This window comes from Vigna radiata, unplaced genomic scaffold (assembly GCF_000741045.1).
Source record: "Vigna radiata var. radiata cultivar VC1973A unplaced genomic scaffold, Vradiata_ver6 scaffold_450, whole genome shotgun sequence".
In the NCBI taxonomy this organism is placed as follows: Eukaryota; Viridiplantae; Streptophyta; class Magnoliopsida; order Fabales; family Fabaceae; genus Vigna; species Vigna radiata.
In genome coordinates, this window is record NW_014543424.1 from 26,968 (window position 1) to 41,967 (window position 15,000).

At 28.5% G+C, this 15,000-nt stretch overlaps 1 protein-coding gene across 1 annotated transcript; it reads left to right on the plus strand.

The window, feature by feature from the left end:
* Positions 1-9,735: 9,735 nt before the first annotated feature.
* LOC106754370 lies at positions 9,736-10,656 on the plus strand. The gene has a single exon (XM_014636381.1). It carries the CDS (start codon positions 9,736-9,738, stop codon positions 10,654-10,656), a length of 921 nt encoding a protein of 306 aa, XP_014491867.1.
* The last annotated feature ends 4,344 nt before the right edge of the window (positions 10,657-15,000 follow it).

The window sequence follows — 15,000 nt, forward strand, 5'->3', positions numbered from 1 at the left end:
AAACCGGACGGTCAAGTGAAGGAGTCATCCTTCCCTGACCAGGCCTACCAAACCGAACGGTCAGGAGAAGGGAGAACCTTCTCTGACCAAGGCCATCCAAACCGGACGGCCAAACTCTGCAGAATTATACAGAGTTCTGCAGAATTATGCAGAACTCGACAGAACCAGCTAAGACCATTTTCAACCACTTTTGCCAACTTCTAACACTCCTAATCTTTGTTTTAGACATAATTAAACTTATCTAAGTGATTCTAAACATTACTAACACATTTCTAAAGTGATTTAAGCTTCCTTTCAACTCTAAAACACTCATTTTCCCAACTTAGGGATCCAAAACCCAATCTTACCATTTGGTACTTATTTTGACCAATTTAGTGACTCAAACAAGTCACAATACATTGCATGAAGCTGTCCCAACAGTCCAAAAACGTGACAAACCCCATTTACTCAAAATCACTACCTCACTTCCTCTAAAATGACTAAAAAGTGACCCTAAAATCTTTGATTCCCTTCCAAATAGTGCCACAACAAATTTCCCCACCAAAACAGTTCCAACATGCATAATTCATCATTCAAAAACGTCCCAAACAGTTCATAATCATCAGTCATCAAATTCACACAACATACACATTTCCATTCATGCATTTCAAGTCTATATAACCAATTTCATGCCTCCAACAACATACAACATCAAAATTATCATACATTCAAGGCATACCACTAAAATGAAAAGAAGAACTAGCTCCCCTTACCTCTAGGGTGCACGNCCAACTCAAGGAATGATCGTAGACCAAGTACTTTGAACCCAAAGTGTGAGAATCACCTAAAATCATCAATTGATGATGGAAAACGAATTTTAGAACCAAATAGAAGCTAGATTATGGAAGAAAACGAAATGGGTTGCTTGTAGCAAGAAATTGCATGTTTACAACCCTAGGAACAATGGAGAAAGGAGTTTTCTTACCCATTGGATGAAATGGAGATTCAATCGGTAGAAATGCTCCTCTTGAAGTCCAGAAGGCCTAGGTAGCTTCAATTTGAGAAACCAATGGTTAGAACCTAAGTTATGGTAGAGGGAAGATATGGAAATGAAGAAAAGAGGGAGAAGAAACTGTGCTTTGGTGGTGAGTTCTCGTGGCAGAGAATGGGCTGAGAAACTTGAAGACTATCTTTTAGTAAAATTCCATTTGACTATTAAAACCTTGTTCAATGCCCTGCTGCCACGTGTGCACCCCTTAAAGGATATTTTTACAAGGCCTTACAACTCCTATGTTGCTATTATTTATATTATTGTTACTTATTTTATTATTTTTACTATTATAATTATTTCATTGTTTTTATTTATATTATGAGATTATTATTATTAATTGTACTATTATTATTTATATTATATAATAATTATAAAATCGATTATATATATATATATATATATATATATATATATATATATAAATATATATATATATATATATATATATATATATATATATATATGTGTGTGTGTGTGTGAATTTGAAAATTGATTGTTTATTTAGTTCCTTAATTAAGAATCGTTATATTATGTCGTCATTAAATCTATTTTTTTAGTACTGGTTTATTTTTAGATTAGTTTAAATTTATCACTCCAATTTGGATGGGGTGATTTAAGGATAAGTTGAAATTCGACTCTTCAACTCAACTGGAGAGTCTTACAATTAATTTAAATTTGTGAGTTTAACTCGATTTGAATTAATCTTGGTTTAAATTTACCACTTGTGGATTAGTTGGGGTTGATCTCAAGATCAATTTAAACTCGTTACTATAAATTCACCACTCCAACTCTAATGGAATTGATCAGTTTAAACTCATCACTTTAGTTTGGTTAGACATTGATCTTAAGAATGGTTAGCTCTATGTGAAACTAATCTTATGATCAATTTAAATTTGTCCTCGAACATATATTAGGATAGACCTTACGATTAAAGTCACCACACCAACCCTTATAGGACTAATCCTATGATCATTTTAAAGTTGCAACTTAGTCGAGATTAATCTAATTATTAATTAGTGTAAAAATCATTCCTATTACAAGTAAGCTTGAATTGCAATTGTGTTGAAAGTCTAAGTCGAATAATAATTAAGTAATAATTAGAGTAAAAGTTTAGAGTGCGCAAAAATAAAGTAAGTTTGAATGACTTATTATATATATATATATATATATATATATATGAGATGTATCATAATTTAACACAGTTAAAATTGAAAGTATATCAGGGTATATATGAAGTTTGATTGACTTATTATAACATATATATTATCAGTTTGTCTATAAATATTTAGTTTATATACAATTATTGTTATTAGGTTTTATGGAGTAGTTTATGAGATAGAATGTGATCTTTAAAAGTCGGCGTTAGTTCAAACTTATTGATAGGAATAAAGGAAAAATTTATTTGTAAAGAGTCTCTAGAGCCAGAGCATTCTTCCAATTTAAACTCTAACACCTTATTCACTTTAGTGAATTTGAGGGAGAGTAATTGAACGGATTTGAAAAAATTTAAAAGTAATTTTTTTTTGTTTATTTGAATAAATTTATAGGTAAACGAGAGTGGATTTCAAAGTAAAGTTTGTAAGAATTAGTATAAGATTTAATTTATGTGACAGTTTAAAAAAATTTACTTTCAAATTCACTCTCACTTATTTTCAAATGTATTCAAATAAACAACAACAAAAAAATTATCTTCAAATTCTCTCAAATCCTTTCAAGAACAATCACCGTTAAAGAACAGGTAAATGGTGTAATTATTTCTTCTGTCATAGTTAAAATTAACATATACTATGTAATTAAAACTTATTCTTGATTCAAAGACATCCAAACTAACAACACACACAGGAACATAGTTGCTCTTATCAGGAGAGAAAAAATTCACCATTTCTTGAAAGATTAAATTTAGCTTGGGCGAAGCTGATGGTTGTTTGCCAACATCAGCACTCGAAGCATTCAGAATCTTCTTTGAAGAAATATCCAGAAGAACATCTACTCTGGTTAAGTCCCCCTATTTTTTTTTGTGAATTTTCCACGCTGAAAGGAGTAGCCAACTGAGCCAAACAAATCACCAATATATTCATATCTCTTTCTTTTAGCCACCTCTAAATCTTCTGTTGAATTAGTGCTAAAATAGCTCCTTCCATTCCAAATACATGAAGTAAAAGTGCCACCTGCAATCTTTAACAAAGCAATTCATTCATAATATAATTGCCAAAACTTGTCTAAACATCAAAGGGAAAACAATTAATCGAGGAAATTTTTTTTTAATCCAACGAAGAATTCCTTCAATGAATTCATATCCATATACGAAAACTATTTATTCAAACAGAATCTGTAAATTAAGCAAGCAAAGCTCTGTTTATTAACACATTTGAATTTTGTTTGTACAATAAATTTGTTAGAAAATATCTCAGAAATCTTGATTGCATTTAGAGGATCTTAAAAATGATTGCACTAAAATATCATTATATTTTCAATGCTTTGCATTTTGCAGCACATCAAAACACACTTACAATATAAATTCACTGCCAACATTCCTTTCTTCTCTTCTATATGTAATATTTCAACTAAAATGTTGTATGCTTAAGCAATTACGAATAAACATGTAAAAACGTAACACAAAAAATAAAAACAGTGACTGACACAAAACGTAAAACATACATCAAACAGTCTAGCGAAATTACCAATCACTTCAAACACTGTTGAGTGAGGTTCGTTAAGACGCACATCATATGGAATTACCTCTTCATTCCCTTGTTTCGCGGCGCCCTTATCTCTCCAGAAGTATTTAATCTTCTCATAACGGCCTTCAGAAAACAAGACAGACTTTATTTGTTGATCTATTTAAATTTATATTTAAAAAAGTATTTAAAATATGGATTAATCACACAATACTTTATTTATTTATTTAAATTTATATTTAAAAAATATTTGAAGAGAATCAATCATACAAAAAAAGTTTTTTCATAAAGAACTTTTTTCATAAAATATTATAAAGAACTTTTTCCACAAACCTAGTACTAGAAGCGAAGTGATGGTGATGTAAAGAGAAAAAACAAAAAGGAGGAAGTAAAAGCAATGATCACACAGTAGATTTTCAGAAGAAAATAGAGGAATGGAGAAAGGAAGGCGTACCTAGCCGAAAATGGAAGATGTCGAGAGAGAGAGTGGCGAAATGGAAATGAACGAACTATTAGATGGCGTTGGGATCAGGAGTTTAAAAATATAGCACGAGGAAACTTTGGACTAGATTCTGGGACTAAACCTCTATAGGTGGTTTTAATCAGATTAAATGAAAATAAATTTATTTTTAATCTTCTATAATTCAAGAGATATTATAACAAAAGATAATGCTCATATCTTTAAACTTTATATTATATTCTGGACGACTCAAGTCTTTTCACATTGCGATAGATATATAAGATTATGGACAATGAACAACCCTAGTGGACTATAAATAAAAGAGTAGTCTCAGTATCTAGACGTAAGGATTTTCTTACTTGAAGTTACAATAGCTTTTGAACTAGAACAACTAAAAAATACATATTCTAAAAATTATAATTAAATTTAAATAAATATCACTTAAAAGAATAAAATAGTAAGATAACTGTTTTAATTTAAAAACAAATAAATTTAAATAAATGATATTGATGATAGTGTAATTATTTTAGTTTTAAACAATTACTTAATGTGATGTCCCAAAATATATAGAAAAGGCATACATATAATAAAGATGTCATCATGGATAACATAAGAAAGCGAGATCAAGAGTAATTAGGATTACAATCATCCTTAGAATAGTGTGGAATTGAAAATTAGAGTACTAGAGTTTCTCCCTGGAAATTAGAGAGAATGTAAAACTTTAAATGCACTAAAAGTTCTTCAAAATAATGAGTTCATGGAAATAAAAGCTAGTAAATCTAAGTTGCAGCACGGTTGTCCCCATCAAGAGTTGTTTCCAAAGTATCCTCGTCGTCATCTGCTCTCATCCAAGTGGATGATCATCGCAAAAGGAAACACATATAACATGGCACAAACACAAGCTGTTGGAAGTCTCACATCAACTAGAAATAAGGCCAAATTATAATATATAAATGAGGTGCAATCCTCACCTTACAAGCCGATTTTGTGGGGTTGAGTTAGACTTTAAAAGCCCACTTTCTAATATGGTATCAGAGCCACGTGAAAGGGGTGTGTTGGAAGTCCCACATCGACTAGAGATAAAGCTAATTTATAATATATAAATGAGGTTCAATTCTTACCTTACAAGTCGGTTTTGTGGGGTTGAGTTAGGCTTTAAAAGCTCACTTTCTAAAGTAAGCAAGGGTGAGCTAATTATATAAAAAGTATATAATTTGTCAAGCATAGCATATACAAGGGTTAACTTTAATCAAAGAGATACATCCTAACATGTTGAATACTAGACCACTGAGAGATTCTACACAGATGATTATACTTTCATCACTTTGTAATAATATACTTTTTGCCACAATCAACATATACACAATCTTAACAATATACATTACTCACAAATCACAAAACTTATAACACAACCTCAATACTTTTCTTACATAGTCTCAATACTATACATTAACTCATCAAACACAAGGTTTTACTTCAACAAATAAAATATTACGACTTCATATACAACGTCTTATAAAAATATAACAACAAATAAATCCCCACAGAAACATATAAAATTACTACAATAAAATTATTACCACAACACATAAAAATATTCAACTTTTATAATTTATTTTACGTACATAATAATTCCTCGTGTTAAATTATGAAAATCATTTGTTTTATCTCTTAATTTATATGTTTATTTACTAACAAAACATAAAGCTACTATTATAAGGATAATAGTATATAATTTAAATTTATGCTAGTCAATAAATTAATCAGAGGTCAAACTTATAGAATTCTAATATTGATATATTTTAATATAATATTAACAAAACTAAGTTAACTAAATGTTAACGTTTATGTACTATTATATATCTAATATATACTAATATGTATAAGTTTATATTATTATATAATATAAAAGGTTCACTACAAAAAAAAATTATGAAATAAGCATATTATGTAATATAAAATATAACGTAATATATTACTTAATATCGGTATTTCTATTTCCAAAACTAAGTTACAACGTTCCTATCCTTTAAAAGGTTTTCTCAAACTTAGAAAAAAAACAAATAGAATTCATTCCTTTAATAAAAGCATCACATAAACTAAGAATTATTTATACAAAATCCTCTGCATCATCACGTGATCAACCAATTTAAAAGGACGGTTGCCATTTTACTAAACCAAAATTATGGGACTCACACCCATTAATTCTATCACTAAATTTTATTTTCTTTCTCTCTCCCTTCCATTATCTCTTAACTCCTACCATAAGGCAAAACAAAACCCCTCCTTGCAAGTAGCTTACTTTGCAGCATAAAATTGTTTAAAAAGTACCGGAACAATTAATTTAAAAAAATAAAAGAAAGTTGGGATTAAACTTGAAAGGAATAACAAATAAAGAAAAGAATGGCGCCAAAATTTACCAGGGAGAAGAAAATTGGACAGTGGCATAAATAATGGTATAAAAGCAAGAAATAGTGTGACTTGAATCATCAAACCAATCAATGTACGACCAAACAAAACCCAATACCATCATCTCACTCTTCTAATTTAAAAAGTGATCCCCATATAATAAATTGAAACAAAGTCTCTTCCGTCCTTTGCTTCTGTCTATTCACAATACTTCTTCCTTTTTTTTATATCGGGTGTTTCATCCTACATGTCTAACATATTATCCTACACTTCCAAAAATTTCACTTTTAACATCATTTCATTTTGCATTTTTATCATTTTTCTCTTATTAAAAACATTATACACTACCTTAATAATAATCTAATTTAATTTAAAATTNAAATATTATTAATAATTATTAAGATATGATTTATATTATAATAATAGTTATATTAAAAAATTAAAAAAAATAATTAAAATAAAATAATAATAAAAAGTTAAATAATATTAATAATAATAATAATCAATTTGATTTAATATATTCAAAATATATTAAATTATATTAAAATATTAAATTAAATTAAATAATTATTAAATTATAAATAAAAATTAAAATTCTTAAAACTTGTTTATTGGATATCAAAGTTTATAAAATATGCTAACAGTTTTATTTTTATTTAAAATTTAATAAATATTTAATTAAAATTATAATACTATTTATTATATTTTTATATTTTAATAATTATTAAAATATGATNTATATTTTTATAATAGTTTTATTAAAAATTAAAATAATAATAAATAAAATAAGAGTGATAATAATGAAAATTAAAATAATATTTAATGTATTTAAATATATTAAATTGCATTAAAATATTAAATTAAATATTTAATTAAATAATTTATAAAATTTAAAGAAAAGTGAATCAGATATAGAAATCCGATTATGTATTATTCGGATATGGATATCCGATAGTAATTATTTTTAAAATTTTGTTTTGTATTTAAATTTAATAAATATTTAATTTAATTTAACATTTTAATATAATTTATTATATTTTAAATATATTAAATCAAATTGATTATTATTATTTTATTTATTATTATTATTATTTTATTATAATTTTTTAAAAATAATCATTATTATAATATAAACAATATTTTAATAATTATTAAAATATAAAATTATATTAAATAATATTTGAATTTTAAATTAAATTAGATTATTATTATTATTAAGGTGGTGCAAAGTGCTTTTAATAAGAAAGAGAAAAAAATAAAAGATATTTATTAGAGTTAGAAATAAAATTTTTGAAAAAGTTGAAAGTGTAGGATATGATGCCAGAAAGTCAGAAGTGGAATTTTCTTGAGGTGCAGGATGAGTGAGATGTTGGAGGTGTAGGATGAAACACTCTTTTTTATTTCTCAAACAAAAAGTTTCTTCCAGTACCTATACTTATATAATAAATATGTAGAAAACTTCATTCCTCTTATCTTCACTAAACTCATCTATATTTCAGCCATCAATCCCATCATAACAGCTTACAACCAATAGATTTTTACATGCAGAATTTTTAGCATCATAATACAAGTCAATTTATACTTAACAGGTACATAGCAGTTTAAATCAACACACCAATTCAGGATTCAACATGCATATATCTCATAAATTAATTTCAAACAAAAATAACTAGCTCCCCTGGAAAGCTTAACAGTAACTTGTCAAGAATGTCCTAAGATCGTACCCACACCGCGTTGAACTTACAGAACCTATAAATCACTAAATCGGTGGTAGAATATAGCTCTCAGAGTTCGAATGGGTAGAGAATGGGAGGAAAAATGTACAAGGCACATGAATCCAGCAAAGTCGCATGCCCTAGGTTCTAGAACAGTGAAAAAGAAGGGAAAATTACTTACCAGAACGAAACGGTGAAATCGACTGGTTCAAAGTATAGCCCTTGACACCGCAAACGTGTAGGCACCTTCGGATTAAAATTTAAACCTTTCAGTGTAGGGATCTTTTAGAGAGAAGTCAGAGCTATGCTTAGGAAGAAAGGTTCCTGTTTAGAGAGAGAAGGAGAAAAAGCATAAATGAAGAATCTGATTTTTGAAAAAGAAAGACAACTAAGGCATTCTAAATTTATGAATCTGACTGCCCCAATTCATAAGGCTCAATGACCCTAAGCTTATTTTCAGGTCCTTACACTTAAAATATGAAATTAAAACATATATATATATGAGAAAAGTTCTTCATAATAAATATATTGAGGTCTATTTAAAACTTAATAAATAAATTATGTTCAATATTAATCTATATCATTAAACATAATAACATTTTTACGAATAAAATATAAGATAAAAAAAATAAAAATAATAAATAAGGCGGATTTGTTAGGAAATGCTTTAGGAATATTTTATTTTTAATTTTAATTGAGTTAAAGGTGTTTCTTAATTTTAGGAGTTAGTTAATTTTTGAATTATGGGTTAGAGTAGTGGATTAAAATTAGGGTAAAAATGTCAGTGGTAGTTACTTTTTTTTGGTTTTAAATATTGTATAATTTTTCATTATTTTTTTTTTCTTCAAGTACGTTACTGTTTTTGGTATCGGAGCTTTTTTTTTTTTTGAGGGACCTGTAAGAAAAATCTAAAAGTTTGGAAGGAGATTCAAATTTTTCAACAATAGCACCATCAGTCTTTGATGGTGAAAATTATCAAATTTAGACCGTACGGAATACCATGATTATGAAATTCATGTTCTACCTAGCAATCCAACGGGAAAAACTAAAAAAGCTAAGGCAAAGGCGTGCCTCTTTGCTACAGTAACACCAACTATTTTCACTATAATCATGTCTCTGAAGTCATGTCAAAGAAGAATATGATAGAGATGATCGAATTAAAGGCATGAAGGTGTAAGACTTTGAATTGCAGAAGATGAAAAAAATCTGAAACTATCAAGAAGTGTTAGGAAAATGTTTTAAAAATTTTATTTTTAATTTTAATTGAGTTAAAGTCTGTTTGTTAGAGTTTTAATTTTTGAATTATGAGTTAGAGTAATCAATTAAAATTAGGATAAAAATGTGAGTATTTATCTTTCTGGTTTTAAATATTTTATAGTTTCTTATTGAAGTACATTACTCGGTTTCTTAGTTCTTAAAAAAAAGACGATTTCTGCAACAATAATGGACTTTGAAATAGATGTTATTTTTGAGGTATGCGAAGGGAACTTTTTCTCCGTTGAAGTTAATCGTTTTGAAACAATCCGTGATATCAAAAAGAAGATCCAAACCATCTACCAAATTCCCATATCCCAACAGTCTTTCATTTTCAAAGGCCAACTTCTTCAAGATCATCTCTACGTCTATACAACTCCGATTCTTCACCACTCACGCATTCATCTCTCTATTGTTACCGACGATGCCGAAAATACTCTGCCGCCGCCGCCGTCCATGCGTAGCCCTTCTTTTCTGGCACAACCGCTGCAACTTTCAACACTTCCAAGAATCGAAGACAATCCGCTTCTGTTGCCGGATATCTCGTCGTTATCGCAGCGGCGGACATTGACGGCGAGCGTGAAAATGCCAAAGTCCAAAGATCGTGTCCGTATAGAATTGGATAGAGAGGACACCTTTGGAAAGCTGAAGGAGAAGATTGCGGCGCACGAAGACATGCAAGGCGTGCCTGCGGTTAGGATTGCGCTGCAGTTGCATTCAAAGCGCCAAGAATTGAACGATGACATGGCTGTGCAAGATTATTCAGTCGAAGATAACCCTGAGATTGATGTGTTCTTGAAGCCGGCTCTTCCTGCGGCCGGCCGCGGAAGAACGCAGTCTGGGAAGCTGAAAGTGAAGGTGTTGCCGATGGAAACAAATGAGAGGATCGAAATAGAGGTGTTTCCTTGGGACGCGGTGTCCGTGTTGAGACCGAAGCTGGAAGAGTTGCAGCGGATACTACAGTTCCGTCTTCCGGAAGGTAACGGATATTTTTTCATTCACAGACAACAAGATATGCATGAAGAAAAATCATTTCATTGGCACGGAGTTAGGGATGGTGATACCATTGAAACTTTTGATGGATTCATTCTAACAGACTCATCATCTTAATTCCTTCTGTTTAATTCTTTTATAATAACCAGAGTAAATATAACCACAGCGGATTTCATTCTCCCATAGGGTTTTTCCTTTTTCTTTTATGGATGTTTATTATCTTTATTGCCATTATTTTATCTCATTTATCTTAACTGCTTTTATTTTTAATAATTAAAAAGCCGGTTATCATTCTGTATCCTTCTGAAATCTTTTCTTTTCCAACTACCTAAAAGATCATCAACAAGTAAGTATAAGGGATCACAATAGCAGCTATATTGACTATATTGACTGTTGTAGTTAGAATGACACTTAAAACTTCTTAGAAACATATCTTAATTAGAATTGGGGTGATAAAGATTAATTGAACTAAAATGAACGGTAAAAAATGATAAGTTAATAAAAAATAGTTATGACGAATTGAACAACAAAATGATAAGTGAATCAAAATAATTAAGACGAATTAAAAGAAATTACTTATTTTTGTTTTAATAAACTGAACTATTATTTAAAAATTTGAAAAAAAACCTAGAAAAAAAATATATTTACTTAATATATGTTCTATTATAAAACAAAATTAAAGGTTTAAAATAAGTTGAGTCAATCAAAGGTTAAAACTTGTTACGTCGGGCAAAATGTCAAAAAAATAAGTTAGGACTAAAATTTCTTTGAATTTGGTTGGGACAGACACCGTCAAAACTCGATTGATTAACTTGAGCTTAAAATAAGTCAAATTAGGCCGATAAGGCCATAAAAGAAACATACTTAAAATGGTTTTAATCGAAATTCGACTAAGTTAGCACTGATAAAAAATTTATTTGGAATGACTATAGTTGAAATTCGGTCGAGTCAATCGAGACCGAATTTGACCCAACCAAAAATCGGTTGAATTTGGTTAGGGAGGTCATAACTAAAACTTTTTCGTACTTCTCCTAATCGAATGAATTCAAAGTTGAATTTAGTTGAGACAACCACAAAGGTCAAGATGATCCCATCCGAAAATCCATCAAATTTGCCTGAATCAACCTCAATTGAAAATTGATCAAATTTAATCAAGTCAAACACGATTGAAACTCAATCAAATAAGTTTTAATCGAAATTCATTTGAGTCAATCCTTACTAAAAATTGGCCAAATTCAATGAATCAACTCCTATAGAAAATTAATTGAATTTAGTTTAGTTATTAGCTAAGGAAGTATAGAAACTCTTAAATAAGTTAAAAAATTTTAAAACAAAATACTTTTAAGTTAAATAACTAGTTAATTGAAATCTAATTTTAAAGATTCCATTTTCTAGAACTGAATTATAAGATAGTATAGTTGAGGCTTATGGTAAACATTTTAGGTTTTATTATTCAATATAGTCAGTATTGATAGTTTTAGTTAATGCTCTCCCTCCTAATCCTAACACATTAAATGATAGGGAATGAAAGAAAAAATATTTAATATTAACAGTGAAAAAGAGATGAAAAATAACACTTTTTTATTAGTTTTATTTTAAGCATCATCTAAGATTATTTTAATAAAAATATAATAACTGTTTAACTTTAGAATAATTAAAATTAGGTAAAGGATAAAATACTACAAATTAGAGTAATTTATGGTATTGAACTTTGTAACACAATCGAATCTTAACGAGGAATGGGTTTTACATTGGACCATTTATTCAACGACGTAAAAATTGACCATTTATGTTGAACAGTATAATGGTTGACATAAATTATCTTATTTGTGTCGATTCAGTTATTTTTAAAAATGTTATTGTTATGATGTGTTTTCATGTTGATTTTTCCCTTAAATGTAAATTATATAATGTAAATAATTATTTTTGTGTTAATGTATGTACTACACTAACATCTACACTTGTTTTTACACTGCAACATCAAGAACAATGGTTAGATTAAATAAATAAAAACTATGAATAAATTTAATGACGATTTTAATAAAAACCGTAACTGAAATCAAGAAACAGTCACAATTATATATGAAGAGACATCGTTGAAATTCTTTTTTAAAAGATTGTTTTTTTTTTCTTCTCTAAAATCTTAAAGTAGAAAAAGTATATAATTACAAACTTAGTATTAATTAATACTTTGCATACAAAATTTAAATATTATAATAACTTAGAAAATAAAGTATTAGAATAGATAAATTTTTAAAATAATGAGATGGAGTATTTTATTTTAAAATAATTTGATAATATAAATAAAATTTTTTAAATTCATCCCATTATTTAAAACACATACTATTTCTCTAAAATTCTTGCAAACAAAAATTAAACATTCTAAAAACTTAGAAAATAGAGTATTAGAGTGGATAGGTGTTTTAAAATAATGAGATCGAATATTTTACTTTAAATAATTCGATAATATAAATATAATTTTTTAAACTCGTCTCATTACTTAAAACACATACCATCTCTCTAAAATTTTCCTCTTAGTTCTCTCTCACTTTTCTCTACCTTTTCTAACTCCTCGATCCTCAATTTGACGATCACGGTCCTATCCGATCAATTGTATTGAGCAAGTAAGTTTCTACTCTCTTTTTTCTTTTATTCTTAGGTAAAAATCATACATGTTGATTATCCGTCTCATGTGTCATATGTGACCTTTTTCTAATTGCTTGTTAATCTAAGATCCTAAAAACTCACTCTGATCACAATTTGGTGATTTGTAGGTTTTTATAGACTTTCTTGCGTTTGAAGCAACTGTTGGACCTTTTTAGAACTATAGTAGCTCTTTGTGAGGTAAGAGAAGCTACTTTTTGTTTTATGTTCATCTATAAAGTATGAATTGATAAGTAATCATAGGATATAGTTGGTTGATATTGAATGTTGATGCTTGAAATGTGTGTTCATGTGAATTGTTATTTGGTAAGTGAATTTGATCATATAAGTATTGTTGATGATGAATGATTTCGTGTTACACTCCAATTGTATGATAAATGGAATTGTTTAGATGTTGTGGTTTTGTTGAATGTGGTTAAGAGTGGAAGAGAATGACACTAGGTAGGATTAGTAAGGTTTTTTTTGTCAAAAATAAGAGGTTTTAGGTATGTGAATTTTGAATTAACGCTTACCAAGATGAACTACAGTTTTATAGTCTATTCCAAGGAGATTTAAGACTTGTTAGTAGTATTTTGGTTAGCTTTAAGATTCATTTTAGGGATTTGGACTAGTGAGATTTTGAATCAATGGTTTTGTGTTTAAATGAAAGGTTTGTGATGTGTTTATAAGTCTTTTGTGACTTGTTAGAGTTTTTAAGTTACTTAAAAATGAGCTAGAATAGGTAGAATGCGATTTTGGTCTCTAAGTTGAGAATTTAGAGGTTTTTGAGTTGATTTCTTGTTATAAATAGTTGATTATTAGTTTAAGATTGGTTATACACTTTTGTCTATGTTTAAAATAGTTTATAATCCAATATAGAAGTGTTAGAAATTGGTAAAAGTTGTTAAAAGAGGTAATGGGTGGTCTAAAAGTGTTAATTTTGTAGTTTTAGTGTTGCAGAATTATGAAGTTCAGCTGAGCGAGCAGAATTAGTTAACTGGGTGAGTGTAGGGGAGTTTTTGGCAATGAGTTCCAAATGTTGGGTGAGCTAGCTCGCTCAACTTGGGGATTTTGCAATTTTTACTCTTGTTGGGCGAGCAAAATTGGCTAGGTAGACAAGTATTTGAGTTTTTTGGCAGAGAGTTGCAAAAGCTTGGGAAGCTTGTTGTTTTGGCTCTAGCTGGGTGAACAGAGTTTGTTAGGTGGGTGAGTAAGTTTACGTTCTTAAGTGTTTTTGAATCCTTTTACTTATGTGTATGGTTTTAAAAGATATATTGGTTTGTTATGATTTGTGAAAATATTTATATGTTTAAATGGAATGAGATATATAAGAGTCCTAAACAGGATTCTTAAGTGTTGTATCAAAAAGTGTTGTTGATATGAATGCATGGAACTCTTCAAACTTTAATAATCATTCATTCTCAACTAGAAAAGTTTGATACATGTTCTGAGAATATCAAAATGTCTTAATTAACATTTATACGTAGGTCAAGTGTATTAAAATAAAGGATAATAGTACTTTGATATCAAATTTTTTTACTTTTAACAACTAAACCCTAAACCCTAAACCCTAAACCCTAAATTTTTTTACTTTCGTTTGAAAATCTCCCTCAGTGTTTCTTTTATTATTATTTTATTTTCTTTAGAAATATAAAAATTTATCTTTTAAGAATTTTTATTTCCATAAAGAATTGTCAAAGTTACTAGAGCCAAATAACTTTTTTTTCTTAAAAAAGTAAAATGTTTGACAAGTTCAACTTTTTCACATAGAAAAACGTCTTATAGATAAAAATTTCAATAACTTTATAATTAAGTTAT